The sequence below is a fragment of the Anarhichas minor genome, unplaced genomic scaffold (assembly GCF_050575085.1).
Source record: "Anarhichas minor isolate MPS153535 unplaced genomic scaffold, ASM5057508v1 ptg000067l, whole genome shotgun sequence".
NCBI lineage: Eukaryota > Metazoa > Chordata > Actinopteri > Perciformes > Anarhichadidae > Anarhichas > Anarhichas minor.
The window spans coordinates 3,513,117-3,529,238 of NW_027466513.1; the positions used below are offsets into that span (position 1 = coordinate 3,513,117).

The following is a 16,122-nucleotide window of genomic DNA, read 5'->3' on the forward strand; positions in this document are numbered from 1 at the left end:
TTATAATATTTTGACATGCTATACTAAGACTTTTTATAATATTTTGACATGCTATACTAAGACTTTTTATAATATTTTGACATGCTATACTAAGACTTTATAATATTTTTGACATGCTATACTATGACTTTATATAATATTTTGACATGCTATACTAAGACTTTTTATAATATTTTGACATGCTATACTAAGACTTTTTATAATATTTTGACATGCTATACTAAGACTTTCTATAATATTTTGACATGCTATACTAAGACTTTTTATAATATTTTGACATGCTATACTGTGACTTTTTATAATATTTTGACATGCTATACTAAGACTTTTTATATTTTTGACATGCTATACTAATACTTTTAATAATATTTTGACATGCTATACTAAGACTTTTTATAATATTTTGACTTTTTATAATATTTTGACATGCTATACTGTGACTTTTGGGACTTTTTTCAACATTCTATACTAGGGCTGCGATCGAACAGTCCTTTTTGATCAGGAAGGTTATCTAGTATCTAAGTGGCCGCCATGATAAGAGCTCTTCGAATTCTCTAAATGCTGAGGAAAGGTGCGTCAAAGATTCCTTTATTAGCTCCGTCAGCATAGGAAACACTTTACCGTCCTTTACCAAAGGAAAGAAGTTAATGTCGCCCCATAATTCCTTGCGGCGGCATCATTTAAAGTGACGTCCATGAACAATATGCTTATGTTACACAGGTTTAACAATTATTTTCATACAGTCATAAACTAATGGCATTCATGTTGATGAATATGAATAGACAGTGACAGTCCTTTTGTTTCATTTTATATGCATTTATTTACTTCGAATGTAACAAATGTGCAAAAAATCAAATAAATCAACAGTATATATAACAAACTGTCGAACAAATTCTCATTCCTGATAATAAAGAAGCATCAGTGAAAACAGAACAAGCTAGGTAGCTTGAAGCTATAGATTATTAAACTATAGCTATTATTAAAGCACAATATAATCGAACCGTTGGTTGCTGAGTGATTGTTAAGTGTGACAGCAGCAGGAAGGAGCTCCGGTTTCTCTCCTTCACACCACGACTGAAGCAGCCTTTCACAGAAGCAGCTCTTTATAAAGCCTGCACGCGCACGGCTAACAGATTACATGGTGTCATACTTTATTTGCGCTTTTTGTAGTCCATTGTAGTTTCGCATGGCAGACCTACGTCAGTGACATCCGCCGTCGCTTCATGATGACGTAGTTAGTGAAGGCGTAGTCAGATTCTCTAAACACCACGGTTGTCTTTTCCTAACTCATGAATCCTCCTTCCTTGACCCCATGATGTTTTCTATATGGTCAAGGATAAGTGGTTAGTTATAGACATTAGTTACTATACAATGACTATATATATATATATAATATAATAACCCCTCACTATGAAATGTGTTATGACATACTATAGTATGCCTTTTTATGTTATGACATACCTTACTCTGAATTTGCCACTTCCAGCTTCTTTTTTACAAATTAAATTAATTTAAACCTGTAATAATAGATTATTTAGAAACAAGCTGGTGAACCAAAACAATAAGCAGAGTTCAGGTGTGTTCATCACTACAAAGGAACCCTTTCACTTTATAAGCTGTGCTCTGAGCTCGGCCATAGTCAGTCACCACAGTGTGGCACTCAGAGGCTCACGTTACTGCAGTCTGCGACAGGAAGGAGTGAGCGGAGGGGCATTCAGTAGGTTGTTGTGGTGTGGTTTAAGAGTCCACACTGTACCTTTAAGAGGAAGTGGATTAAGGATTGAAAAACAAACAACTACTGTAATCAGTTTATTGAAAGAATGAATGTTGTGAGTACTAATCCAGCTACCAGAAGTCCATCTAGTTACAAGCATACGTACCCTTTCTGTTTTAGTAACTATTATAAGGGTTAATGGGATGTTTTTCATACAGACTGTACATAAAAAGAAAACAGGAAGGTGGATTTGTACATTATAAAAACACCACAACATCTTGGCTGAAAGTTAAAAATTGTACATAAATGAATTTCAAATGATTTTTCTGTATAAACAAATTTCCAAGATGGATCTCTCCCCAAAAATACTTATTCTGCTTCAACATAATTGTCCCCTTTTCCTCATATTTTAAAGTTCACATACTTCAAAAATGGTTAAAAGAAACATTTCACTCAAACTGTTTTTCATTAAAGTGGGTAAAATATAAACTAAAAGCTACCTTAAAACAAAAAACTTTTTGCTTGTCGTCAAAGACAATTGTAAACTGGGAGTGACAAGCATCATAAATCTTTCTCTTTAGTACCTCATTATTTCTATTATTTCCAGAACAAAATCAAGCAAACATGAAAAAAAGCAAAGCAAACCGCTGACTCTTTAAAACCAGCTGCTAAAGAAAACCCTGGCAGAATTTTTGGGATTCAAATTCACACAAATTACTAAAATTATATACAAAGTACTAAAAACATTTCACAATAACTCAAAACGCTGGTGTATAAAAATAAAAACAAACAAAACACACGAGGTGGATTTTCCAGTCGTCTCTCAAACGTGAGCTTTGAATTCTGTCTTCAGACAATCAACATGATTTCTCTTCAGATTTTTGTGGGAAAACTAAAACCATGAAGTGATAACTTACAGAGAACCCAGCGACGCTGTAATCTGAGCCCGAGAGGATGTACAGGCAGCCTCATCCGTCATTTCTTACTCCAAACTCCAACAAGTTCCTCTACAATAAATTTAATCAAAAACGTTTTCAGCACGGCTCTCTGATCCAAAAAGCCTCTAAAGTGCTCCAAAGAAAAACTGGGCTGACAAAAACAAAAAGACGGAAGTGCCCGAAGAAGAAGAAGAATCTAACTGAATATGAAGCAAAGACTAATTATATTACATTTGGACAAAACGTTTGATGAAATACAGGGAAGGGAAACAAAAATGCTATTTCTGTTCAGTTCAACCAGTTAACTTCCTCCACCGAGCTTCTTTAGTACTTTGGCACTTTGGTGTATTCTTCTGTGTGAATGTTCCTGCACAAGCATATGGACAAGATCATCCCCAGCAGCTGTCAAACAAAACACATATGGATCAATACATTTTATGTCATCGATGCATTCAATATGTTCATATTTCATCTGTGGAGTTCAGGAGTCTGCCGCATGACTTTAACAGTTTCTCATTCTATTAAAGCTTGGCTAGGAAACTTAAGAGAAACCTAGCATAAGTGAGCAAGATCTAGAAAGTATTTTAAAATACTAATAATAAACCTTCTCATGATGAAAATAAATAAAAACATGGCTGTTGTTGGTAGTCACAGCTGCCTTAGTCCCATGTAATGAGCACAGGGGTCGTCCAATCATTTCATTTGGGACAAAAATAATAGATTTTTCTTTTTCGTCAGAGCATTTGATTTATTATTACCCTCACTTTAATTAAACCAACAATGTATTATTATGCGTGTATTATCTCCTGATTGTCTTACTGAATATCGGCCCCTGATAAAGAGCACATTTATGTGACAACAGTACGATGTGTCCCGGGTTTCTCACTGATAAACAGAATGAGTTCTGTTTGGCCGACTGCTGCCAACACATCAGACTGGTGTGGACCAAACCAAGACGCCTCCTTCTCACGCAGTCTTGGTGTGTTTTTTTTGGTCGATTGACAGCTTTCATAGCAGCCTGAACACCATGTTAAAAACAGACAACATATTCACGAATGATGGTTTACCTCAATCAGAGCCACTCCGAGGCAGATACCCAGGACGACCCCGAAGTTGGTGAGGAGCCAGCTCTCCACGCTGGTGGAACAACCCTAAAGTAGATCCACCAAAAACACATCAGAGGAACGAATGGACGAGGAACGCAGCCACATGACGGTAAACAGGTAGACATAATATACAGAAAAACGCTGTTTTACCGCATCGTGAACGGGCCAGACGGACGTCTGAGCCTCACAGAATCCGCTGTCGGAGAAGCTTCCGTTGGCGAGCAAGATGTTCTGGCAGGAGCAGGGAAACAGCAGCTGGGAGCTGTTGACGATCACCATGTTGCCGTTCCAGTCTAGACTGCCGGTCCAGCCACAGCAATCCATCTACAGACAGAGAGACAGACAGACAGACAGAGAGACACGGACAGACAGACAGACAGAGAGACAGACAGAGAGACACGGACAGACAGACAGAGAGAGAGAGACAGACAGACAGAGAGACAGAGAGACGGACAGACAGACAGACAGACAGACAGACAGACAGAGAGACACGGACAGACAGACGGACAGACAGAGAGACACGGACAGACAGAGAGACACGGACAGACAGAGAGAGACAGACAGACAGACAGACAGAGAGAGAGACACGGACAGACAGACAGAGAGAGAGAGACACGGACAGACAGACAGAGAGAGAGACACGGACAGACAGACAGAGAGAGAGACACGGACAGACAGAGAGAGAGACGGACAGACAGACAGACAGAGAGACACGGACAGACAGACAGACAGAGAGAGAGACGGACAGACAGACAGACAGAGACAGACAGACAGACAGACAGACAGACAGACAGACAGACAGACAGACAGACAGACAGACAGACAGACAGACAGAGAGAGAGACACGGACAGACAGACAGACAGAGAGAGAGACGGACAGACAGACAGACAGACAGACAGACAGAGAGAGAGAGAGAGAGAGACAGAGAGACAAAAAGATAATAAAACAAGATCAGAGGCTGTCTGCAGTGGAAGCAGCCTTTGGCAGCGCTTCTTGTCTTTAATATTTTGGCTGCAGTATAAATGAGGAACCAAGTTATTTGTTAGTTCGTACGACCGCGCTCCCTCTCGGGTGATATTGGTTCGTTTTCACGCATAAATCCTTTAATAGGAGGATAAGTTTGTGTAAAGCAAAGTGTTCAGTGAGAGGAACACTTCAGCGTGAGGTGTGTGTCATGTTTCTATTTATCTGTGATTATATTTAAAAAATGTTTGTTTTGGACCAAACGAGTATGAATCTGACCACAGATCAGTTCTTCCAACTCACATTCCTCTGGATGAAGTCCCAGGCCTGCTCCGTGGTGGAGTTGTTGCCGGGGTAACCGTCCAGCACCTTGATGACGATCTTGGACATCTCTTCGTTTAACTGAGAGGAAACAGATTTGTGTTGTTCATAAATAATACGTCTTATGATGCGAAATACAGATTCAGCAAAAGTCAGCTGGAGCTCACGCTGAAGTGAAGACATGCGTTTTATATGCTGTTTATAGCTTCTTCATGCCTATGATCCATATTGGAGAGAATTTGTGTCTCTTTTCCTTTCTTGTGAACAGCTGGATGCGTGCAGCTGGTTTTATAAGAGGAGCATCTAGTAGTTGAAAAAGGAATCCTGTCTGAACCTGCTGGAGGTCTTGGTAAGTCTAAACACACTCTCGTTCTCTAGAGTTTGTTTCGTCAACTAAACATGAGCTGTGAATTCTTGTGTAGAAGAATTTGGCATTAAGATCTGTGAAATCATATTCGTATGATATGCAGAAACATTACAATCAGGAGTCGATTGACAGACGCGGGAAATCTGAGTGTAATTGTTGCTGAATCTTTTCTCCAAGAACGTTGACACTCATCGGTCTACATGTTGGAAAACTCCTATTTTCTCCAAATAGAGGTTTTTCCTTGAACCGCTATTTGGCAGAGAAGCTTGGTGGCTGAATAGAAGTGCAAGAGCTTCCAACAAACGCTCAGATACAATAAACAGATCCGTCTGCACTCTGCAGAACAGAATTCCTCCTTTTTGTAGCGTTTCAGATGATTTATGCTTCTGGATCAACGAGGACAAACTCAAACCTTTGGTTTTCTTGCAGTCCTTTACTTGTGCAAATCATAAAAGTGCACATAATTATTTTATGTTTGTGGGATTGTGTGTGAGAGCGTCAGTCTCACAGTCATCGCTCACATTCAAGCTCGACAAAGTCTCGTCATTCAAACTACAGTCCAGGTGGAGTTTTACAGGTTCTGCCATGTTTTTGAAAGTTGAGGTAAAAGTTCTGATTTGGTAGGAAAGAAATGAACGTTTTTTATCGTTTTCTTCATTTACTGCAATTGTAAGAAATCTTGTAAATGTGCACCTTTACACACCGACGGTACGATGAATAAAAAACAAACATTTTCCATCAAAACTATTCATATCGGCTGCAACACTTCTTCAATAAAGAAAGTCTAATAGATTTGCTAGATTTCTTTCGAGCAACTTTTCCGCCTTTATTCGCTGAGCGAAAGCTTTTCTGGTTCCAGAAATAAACAACATTGCTTTTTTGCAGCATAATATTTTGCTTCTGCGTGAAAATATTCATGACATAAAGAACAATATAAAAAATAATACTGATGTGCAAATAAATCACATGAAGAAAAACGCCCCCAGTTTGTTACGGCCTTTAACTCCATATTTGTAGTTCATTCATATAAAAAGACTACATGGCTGAAACGGTTCGTTGATCAACTAGAACTTCAACAATTATCACAGTCGAATAATAATGTTTATATATTTTTAAAGATTCTTTTTTAAACTTTTGTTTAAAGTCGACAGTATTAATAAAGACAGAAGAGAGAGACGGATGCGTATTATATGATATTTATATTTAAAATCTGAATTAAATGCTCTGTTCTCCTGTGCCTGGATTCTTTACTGCATTTTTATTTCCTTCAAAGCATTTGGGACAACGTACAACTTATTGTTATTATTATTTCATTTGTCATATTTCATTTTATCTTATTTGAAAGATTATATTTTATAACTATTCTATCTTAAAGGTTTTAATTCTGTTTTTGTATTGCTTATTGGTTTTAGATGTTAATGCTGTTATTAAAACTGCCTTTGCTTTGCCTCGTGCCGACTTGTGTTTGTAGTTTTGTGTGGTTTATTTTCAAAGCTTTCAGCCTTAATCACAATTTGCATGTTGACATAACCGGTAATTACAGTAACTCATGTGACATGAACGTTGCATAAAGTCGTGTCTCAGGGACACGCAGATGTTTTGCATCGTAGTTAATCACTGGAGCGTCCAGGTCAAATATAGCTTTATGTGTCTATATGAACAGTGGGCAGATACAAGTGTGCAGAAACTGCTCTTGGTATTAAAGGGCTGCTGCAAAGTAACATTGTACTTAAAGTAAAAACAAGACATTTACTCATCCGGAGGGGCCAACGGGACACAGTTCACTTGCTCATGAACCATTTAGTAGATCTTAGTTGTTCTTTTCAGCAAAATGAGCCATGATGCTCGGTTGCAACTCGTCCTTCTGTGTCGTTACAGACACTTCAAGTGCCTCAAAGTTTGGTTGTGTCTCATTCCCTTTAGAGGAGGAAGAGGCTGTAAAGACTCCAATAAATAGCTGCATATGATATCCATTTGTTATACAGCATTAGTAAACCTTTTCAAATGGAAAAAAGAAAATGTCATCCATATCTGAAGCTGAAATGGAGACTTTTACAGGCAGACAAATAACAGTAGATAGAAAATGCTTATCTAACACAATCTAAAGCTTACTATCAAACCTATTAAAGCTTCTATAAAAAGCCACAAAAAACACTGAAGACAACACACAGAAAACCCCACATTGAAAAAACCTTCACAAGATTAATATATCATTTTTTCTTTCTCTTCCTCTTCCTGTTTATGTGTAAAACGTCTAAAACACCAGAGGGCGACACAACACTGAACGCTGCGCTCTCAGTTGTGAGAGTTTTTTTTAAATTAGTTTCCATTCAGAGCTCGTTGTTTTCATGTCGCAGCACATAGCTCTGCCTTTTGTGACACATCGTGGGTGTGAACCCAACCGATCAGAAGATAAGGTGCGTAGTTTACAGGTGTGTCGCAACACATTCCTTTTGTGAGAATCACCTCACAGCGTTCGCCCTCCAGGTGAGACTAACTAATGAGGAGGAAGTGACATCACTCACCACATCCTTCTGGAAGTAGATGAGCGTGCCGGCTGCGACCTGAGCGATGAGGATCAGCACGAGGCAGGTGAAGTACTAAGGAGAGAGGAGACAGATGTTAGGCTGGTCGGACCTGCAAACATCTGTGGTGAATGAATCATGAGGAAAACCAGTAAGTTAAGGGTAAAGATCTCAACAAACCAACAATGAGTGCATCTACTAACATATGTACAGTATGCTTTTTCAGAGGTGAGAATAATCTATTATATTTCCACAGTAAATCCTCCACTTGTGCCACAGCTGCATTATTCATCATCATGTTTAAATGATCAGGCCAAACGTTACCGACGTGTGTTCAGACAAACAAACGGTCACTCACCAGGCCGAGCAGACAGCGGATCTCATAAACGGCCCCCAAGCAGCCGAGGAAGCCCATGAGCATGGAGAAAGCCCCGACTCCAATCAGGATGTAGCATGCCAACTTTACAGCCGTGGAGTTACCTGTATGGAGAGCACAGATCACAAACCACACGTTATCACAGCTGGTGAGCAATACAAATGAGATTTCTAGTTTTTGCTAACTTGAGTCTTGACAAACACCATCACAATATATTTATGTTTCAGCGCTACTGAACCTTTGTCAAGAGCATTTTACGACCATTCTTACATTGATCTTGGATAGATAATGCTTCGCCCGCTGTGTGCGCACACAGGGGTGGGACACTTATTCCGCTGTAGTCGCTCAATACTTGACAGCGAAATGTGTCCAAATACAAGAAAAAGCTAATCACGACATAGTTAACGGTAGTTTTATTTTGTGTTGGTTTTGGCGGCCCCTGTGGATGAAAGTGGTCGTGTTTCCGAGCACCAGAGTCCCTTTAGGAAACATCAGGGTCTGACAGTCTACTACGCTCAGTCCTGGTTCTCCTTTCACTCACTGCATTTACCGATACAGTGAAATAATGAATCTATTAAATTGAGAAAGCAATTGGCAGATTAATGAACAACAACAAATAAGTTGTAGCCCCAATGCTGAGATGGGAAAACCTCTGAGTCGACCAGAGTGTGGACAAAAGAGAGAAGTGTGCACTTGAACACTGTCAAACACAGGCTTGTGTGTGTCACATCACACTCTGCAAAACAGTCCAGATGACAGAATCCTCCTGTTCATCTCATCCAGAAAACAAACTGCCTGTCAACAACATGACATTCGACTCCAGAGGGGGACAGCACTGTGATACTAGACCAACTACAGCAAAAAGCAATTCAGAGAAACAGAAAGATCGACTGCAAAATACTTCTGAGGTTTAAAATAACGTCACATCCTGAGTCTATAAAATGCTCATTTCCATTATACTGAATTCTGCAATAAAACACAAAAATCTGCCAAATCAAGTTCATGCTTTATCGTCACAATCAAGTGAAAGACGAGAACAGTGTAACGCGTCATTAACATGTACTTTAAAAATGTATTCAATAGGTTTTATTAGTCTCTGAACTCTGATGAGCTCGTCGATACAGCAACATGTGTGATCATCAAAAGCAGCGCTCTACTTATGTCGAGTGATCAGGGTCCAACGCAGCGCAGGGAGCTAAAATAAGAGCTCAGCCACAACTCAAGGCCCCGGTTGGGATTTAGAGAGTTCACTTGGTGGACGGATCGTGACTCATCAAGAACTGAGAGACGGCTTCATTTGGTCCTAGACAGAAATGCAGAACCTGATACAGCTGTGGTGAACGTTCAGCGTCACACAAAAAGATTGTGAACAAGCAGCGGGTTCATGTCACCGTTTTAAAGACTGAACTGAACCCCCCCCCCCCTTCATCTCGCTGAGTCCTCATGGCCTCAAGGAATCATGGGATACCCCCGGGGGATCAGTGAACCAGGACAAAGAGAAACGAGGGGAGTTTATGATGGAAAATTAGGCTACGGAGGAGGGGGGCAGGAAATGAAAACCTCTGTGTGTGTGTGTGTGTGTGTGTGTGTGTGTGTGTGTGTGTGTGTGTGTGTGTGTGTGTGTGTGTGTGTGTGTGTGTGTGTGTGTGTGTGTGTGTGTGTGTGTGTGTGTGTGTGTGTGTCCTTTATACGTTTTAGAGTCAACCTGCAGAGTTACTTTCAGAATCAGATTTCTTTGAGTTTGAAGATTTAATTTCATAAATGTGTTTATTCATTCTGCAGGTGCTGAACACGATGAATAAAATGAACACAATGAATAATAACTACACCCCCCCCCCCCCAATATTCTGGTACTTTATACTCTACCACATCTTAGAGGTAAATATTGTACTTTATACTCCTCTGCAGATATTTAACACTTGTAGTTACTTTTAAGATATAAACACACATGATATCTTTACATGATTGTTGTAAACATCTTGAATTTGCACCTTATCCTTAATCTGTTTACATTTCTGGCATTGTGTACATTTGGTCTTTGCATCTTATTGATAATATTGTATTTGCACTCTTTCCTACTTTGCACTGCAACCCCAGCACAACAATTCCCCCTCTGGATAAATACAGTCTATCTTATCTTATTCAGAAGTATTCAGATATTTTACTTAAAGTGTAACTTTGGTATTTATCCACCTGGAACCCATTCTCCCATGTTTTTGTGTCTGGGTGACTATTTGAGAGAACAGTGTTTTAGACGGCAGCCGCTAAACGAGCTGTAATGCAACAGCTCGGGGAAATTCACCGTCAATGTACGTCCACTAAAAGTGCTCGTTTCTGCCGATGACCGGCTCAGATTGTTATTATAAATGTGTGACAACATTATGGAAAGAACCCTACGGAGAAACAAAAAAGTCATGAAATTGAAAATCTTTTAGACAACACTAAGATACGCTTTCTGTTCTCAAACACAACCAACTCTGACAAGACTCGCACTCCTCTCTCCAACTCATGTGTCCATCATTGTCTTCAGGCAACATGTCACATGACGCAACAACAGACAGAAAGCGAAAGGTACAGACAAACGTTTCACTGCCCTGCAGGGTTCTCTCCATAATGACAACAGACACGTATGATAACAATCGGTGGCAAAAACGAGCACTTTTAGTGGTCGTACATCGACGAAGCGGAGTTTCCCCGAGCGAATACAACGCTACATAAAAGTCCTGCAATCGAAACCGATCGCAAGTACAAAAGTATTGGCATCAAAATAAACGTAAAGTGCTGAAATGTGCATTTTCACATTCATATATACACCTGTATTATATTACTGATTATTGATGCATTAATGTGTTCATCACTTTGATGTTGCCGACGGTAAATGTGGAGCTCAATCTAACTACTTATATACTGCTGGTTTTGTTTACAACCCGTCTGATCGTCTGAGTTGTAATAAACCAGATCTGTAACGTTGGATGAAATCAGACGGAGAAACGAGGTCTGGCTCTGACCCAGCGGTGTCTTCTGTACAGTCAGGTTACAGCAGCACCAGGCAGCTCATTGATTCACCCTCCAAACCCTCTGTGATCATCGGTGACGGGCCACCAGCTCCGTCCACAAAATGTTCCATTGAGCATCAATACGTCTCATTTATGCGCAGACACAAAGCTAAACTGTCCACTGTACTTTAACCCTCTGGTTCGAGTCGTATGACCGCATTCCCGTCCTCCATGAAGTCCCTGGACTCACGCTATCCGTCCGCCGCTGCTCGGACAGACTGGTGATGTAGTGTGTGTGTGTGTGTGTGAGAGAGAGAGTGTGTGTGTGTGTGTGTGTGTGTGTGTGTGTGAGAGATTGAGTGTGAGATTGAGTGTGTGTGTAGTGATGAGTAAGGCGGTGAGCGCACTGGGCTGATGTGATGCATGGTGATGCTGGACGGAGCAGAAAGAGCCCAGTGTCTGAGGGGAGGACACCTGCAGAGCGGCCACGGACGAGGGACAAATGTCCTCAGTGACGCTGGCTGGTCTGAGAGCACACACACTCTCTCTCTCTCTCTCCCTCTCCCTCTCTCTCTCTCTCTCTCTCTCTCTCTCTCTATCTATTACACCAGCTCAATGTCTGTCTCTATATTTCTGCATCAACACTTCTTCAGTCATCTTGAAGCCTTTCTGTCTCGCTCACACTGGTCGTCTCTTTCTTCTTCTTCTCTCTCGCTGATAAACTCTTACTGTTACTTTATTTAAAAGGAATAGTTTAAAAAAAATGAGTTGTCGTTCAGAACAGAGCTGGAGTCTGTGTGTGTAGTTAGCCTAGCTTAGCATAAAGACTGGAAGAGGTGGGAAACAGCTAGCTTGGACTTCAAATAAATCTATACCAACAATGGTGGAATAAAACTACGTACATTTACTTGGAAGGAGCTTTTAACTGGTCCTGAACCAGTCTCAGTTTAGTCCTGATCCTCTATGTGACCTCCATCAGTAGAGAGACCGTCAGAGAGAAGATGGTCTGTTTCTATAGAGTTATTCTTAATGCTCGTCATCGGAGCCACCGGGTCGGATTCTGGTGAAACCAGATGAACTCATGCAGGTTCACCAGAAACTCCTTCAGCTCAGACTCCAGCAGAGACCGGTCCACCGTGGACAGACCCAGATCCTCCAGCAGAGACCGGTCTACCGTGGACAGACCCAGATCCTCCAGCAGAGACCGGTCCACTGTGGACAGACCCAGATCCTCCAGCAGAGACCGGTCCACTGTGGACAGACCCAGATCCGGCTTCAGCTGCAGCTTTGAACCTGCAGTCGGAGCTCCGGAGGGAGGAGGAGAGCTCAGCTCCCAGCAGCAGCGTCTCCTCCTCCAGGAGCAGAGCTCCTCCTCTCTGGGAGTCAACACCGACACCACACTGCTGGAGACCCAGGACGTATTGCTGGACCCACTGGAGGGAAGGGAGGCACGGGAGAACCAGAACCAGGACTGAGAGGGGCAGACTGTCAGACCCTGCTGTAGTAAAATGAGAGGATTTCTAAAGGGACTCCGGAGCTCAGAAACACTACCACTTTAGTCCACAGGGACGACAAAGTCAACACATAATTTAAGTTGCTGGTAGTGACTTTAAGTACAAATCTGAGGTACTTGTGACAGAGTATTTTCTCATTTTGGTATTAGTACTTATACTTAAGTAAAGGAGCTGAATACTTCCTCCACCACTGCCTTCCAACACCTTTCTCAGTGATTCAGCAATTAAGCGTATTTCCTATATGTCAATTGAGCTCTTTAATCTTACACTGTGTCAGTAACAGGAGAGTAAACGGAGCCATGATGAAAATGACACATGGAGGAGGATGAAAGGGAGGGAGACAGAGAGGGAGACAGAGAGAGACTTGTGGCCGAAAGGAATTTCTTTTTTTTAAAACTCAGCCGAGAAAAGCAGACAGTTAAACACAAGTGTCCAGCAGATTTCTGAGCAGTCTCAACAGACCAGTGAAAACACACCGACCTCAACTCATTCAAGGTAACACCATCACATGCTGGCCTTCAACGGGGTCGCTGTGGCTCACAAACAAGACGAAGGAATGTCTGTTATCAGAGTAGTGATGCAGCTCAAAGCTGTAGAAACCAAATCCACCAGTTAATGCAGATTAAATAATTACATTAAGAAAAACACCGTTCACTCCGTCTTTAACGCTCATGTGATCGAAACTCGATTTAATGACAACAGAGATTTTAGATAAGTAAAACTAGTTTCATAAAGCAGACTTTTACTTTCAGTTTGTGTCCCCCCCAACAGATAAGACTGTTGGGGGGGACACAAACTGAAAGGTTTTGCAGATTATGACTTAATTTTAAAGCCATTTGATGTAAAGCAGGCATCACATTAGAAAAGCTGTTTGGAAATGGCAAAATTGAAACTTCCATAATTGTGTAAAAAAAGTTGTTACGCTCGCAAAGCGGGCAATATTGAGGTCAGCAATAATTATCGTGTTCATGTCCAAATATTAAACAATAAGAGATATATATATATATACACACACTCTTTAGACATCTTGAAACATGGCCAATACTAGCTGACATGAGAGAACTGTTAAAACTAATTCCTGAAGATGGAAACATGACTTTGTTTCCAAAAAACACAAAGCTTAGAAAGTAGAATCCTTTTTATACATCACAGCCATCAGCCTACAACCCGGATATATTTAAAGTTTATCATATTTTAACGGTTCAGACAAACATAATAAAATCTTTGAGTTGAATGTCTGCTGTCTGTTTTCTCCCTTTGTCTCACACTCCAACACACACAAATACATTTAAAGACACAGAGGGAGACGCACACTAACACACACGGTGAGCCTGCAGCCAGAACTTGGCCTCTTTAAGCCCGTTAATCACGGATCCGTGTGTTTTGGCCAACATGAGCGCTACAAGTGGATTAGTGTAAAGGGTCCGCTGCTTGTTTTGTTTGAACTCGAGTTGTCATCACATCTGAAGTCGAAACAACGGACCCGGAAAAACTGACGTGATAATTACAGCAACACGTGCAAAATAACTAGAATTACTGCCTCGTCTGTTTCAGTTTACATCCAACATGTCATCACTTCATCTTCTCCTATTAATTTGACATTTGTGTTAAATTCTCATAATTAGCGTATGAATCCCTGAGTTATGGCCAAAAATGTGTTTTGTGAGATCACAGTGAGCTTTTACCATCAAATTCTAATATCGGGTCATCCTTGATTCCAGGTGGACGTTTGTGCCAAAAAAATTTAATTTCCTCGAGGCGTTCCTGAGATTTCACGTTCACGAGCATGGACCGGACGGACAACCTGAAAACCCGACGCCTCAGGCCACAGCTGTCACCGGCGGAGAGGCATTAAGAGAATCAGATCAAAAGGATTCACGCTGCATGGAAACTGCATAATTATGAATGCCACTGCTCTCCTTGGCAAGACCCGCCCTACATAACTGGTGGGGACAAAGACGATTGGTTGAGATTAGGCATTTATCTTGAGTAGTTAAGGTCAGGACGGTCCTATTGGCCAGGAGCCCTGAACAAATCAGGAAACCAGTACGTCGAGCTTGGACGCCTGGTTAATCGTAGCACTTGAATGCTGCACAGGGCGGGTCTGGCCAATAACAGCAGTGGGATTCATAATTAAGCATGTAAACTAATCAACGATCGTCCAGAGTCAGTCGGTTTTGTTCAGTCCTCAGATTCACTGAAAGGAAAATGACGTCAAATCTGACTCAGGAACTCACTCAGGACGACGATGAAGCTCTGATTGTCCAGCAGGAGCCACAGTCCGAAGCCCATGATGACGGCCCCGCACAGCTGGAGGACGAGGACACACACACACACACACACACACACTTACTTCAACCATAGCCTGTATACAAGACACCCATTGGTTCGTAGACTGATGTTTTGAAGCCTATAATTTCGCAGTTTGGTCGTCGCTATGCTGGATTTTTGCAGCCATTGAACGGAAGTGACCATATTTGGACTGTGGAGGAGTGATGTAGAGACGGCATATACGGCAGAGACTTGTCAATCACCGTGTAGCCCCGCCCTTAAGCATCCCCTGCTTTATGGATTGTTTGACTCTAAATGGACCATAATGTACTAAATGAACATCATGCTGTATTGAAGAAGACTTGAAACTAGAGATTGAGACCATAAACTGATCTTTACAATGTTTACTGAGGGAATAAATCAAGAGAGAAGTAGGAAGTTGGTGGTAAAGTAGTAAATCCCCGCCTCTTGCTTGATTTGATTGACTGCTTGGACTAAGTGTGACATTGATGAGCAGTGCAACGCTAAAAAGTAAGGACTATTCCAACTTTAATACGCGTCTAAAATGCAATTAAAATGTGGCATGCAGGGCTGTACCCTAGGAAAACAATGGTTTTGCGGGCCTAGGTGGATAAAGGCATACAATAGATTAGCTGGAACAGTCTGGAAACTTACATCACTTTACTGTAATGCAGCCTTTAAAACCAGGTAAAGACGACACTTATAATATCCAAAATCTAGGACGACATCTAATCTCACATCACGATATAATATCTATACATTGCCCGGCCGTAGCTGCAGTCCCCGTTTAGTACCTTTTATTGTTGAAACTGGCAGGACGTGAGTGTCTGATTATTAACATGAGAAGCATGGGCTTCAGTTGCATATTCACCACAAAACATCTTCAGCAGAATTTGAGTTACTGACCAACTCTGATGGAAAGTAAAACTAAAATGTAACTCTCTGTAAAGCACAGTGGAGGGTTATATAAAACTAACACACTGTGTTTATCTGTTGCTCAGAAGCTCTT

At 41.2% G+C, this 16,122-nt stretch overlaps 1 protein-coding gene and 1 long non-coding RNA gene across 3 annotated transcripts in view; one reads left to right on the forward strand and one right to left on the reverse strand.

Annotated features, from left to right (window-relative positions):
* Nucleotides 1–6,873, forward strand: LOC142934277 (uncharacterized). Of its 2 annotated transcripts, XR_012947703.1 has the most exons (3): nucleotides 1–3,631; nucleotides 3,729–5,392; nucleotides 5,588–6,873. It is a non-coding gene; the product is annotated as an uncharacterized LOC142934277 (long non-coding RNA). The 2 variants fall into 2 exon arrangements; XR_012947702.1 differs by having other exon boundaries at nucleotides 3,729–6,873.
* The window catches only part of LOC142934276 (CD82 antigen-like), a 26,512-nt gene continuing 12,186 nt past the window's right edge, over nucleotides 1,797–16,122 (reverse strand). The window contains exons 3-9 of the mRNA XM_076078790.1: nucleotides 15,059–15,131; nucleotides 8,294–8,415; nucleotides 7,936–8,010; nucleotides 5,026–5,124; nucleotides 3,909–4,082; nucleotides 3,720–3,803; nucleotides 1,797–3,054 (exon numbers count right to left, since the gene is read on the reverse strand). Of these exons, the coding sequence (XP_075934905.1) occupies nucleotides 2,977–3,054; nucleotides 3,720–3,803; nucleotides 3,909–4,082; nucleotides 5,026–5,124; nucleotides 7,936–8,010; nucleotides 8,294–8,415; nucleotides 15,059–15,131 (705 nt within the window). The 3' untranslated portion in view covers nucleotides 1,797–2,976. The remainder of the gene's footprint in view (nucleotides 3,055–3,719; nucleotides 3,804–3,908; nucleotides 4,083–5,025; nucleotides 5,125–7,935; nucleotides 8,011–8,293; nucleotides 8,416–15,058; nucleotides 15,132–16,122) is intronic.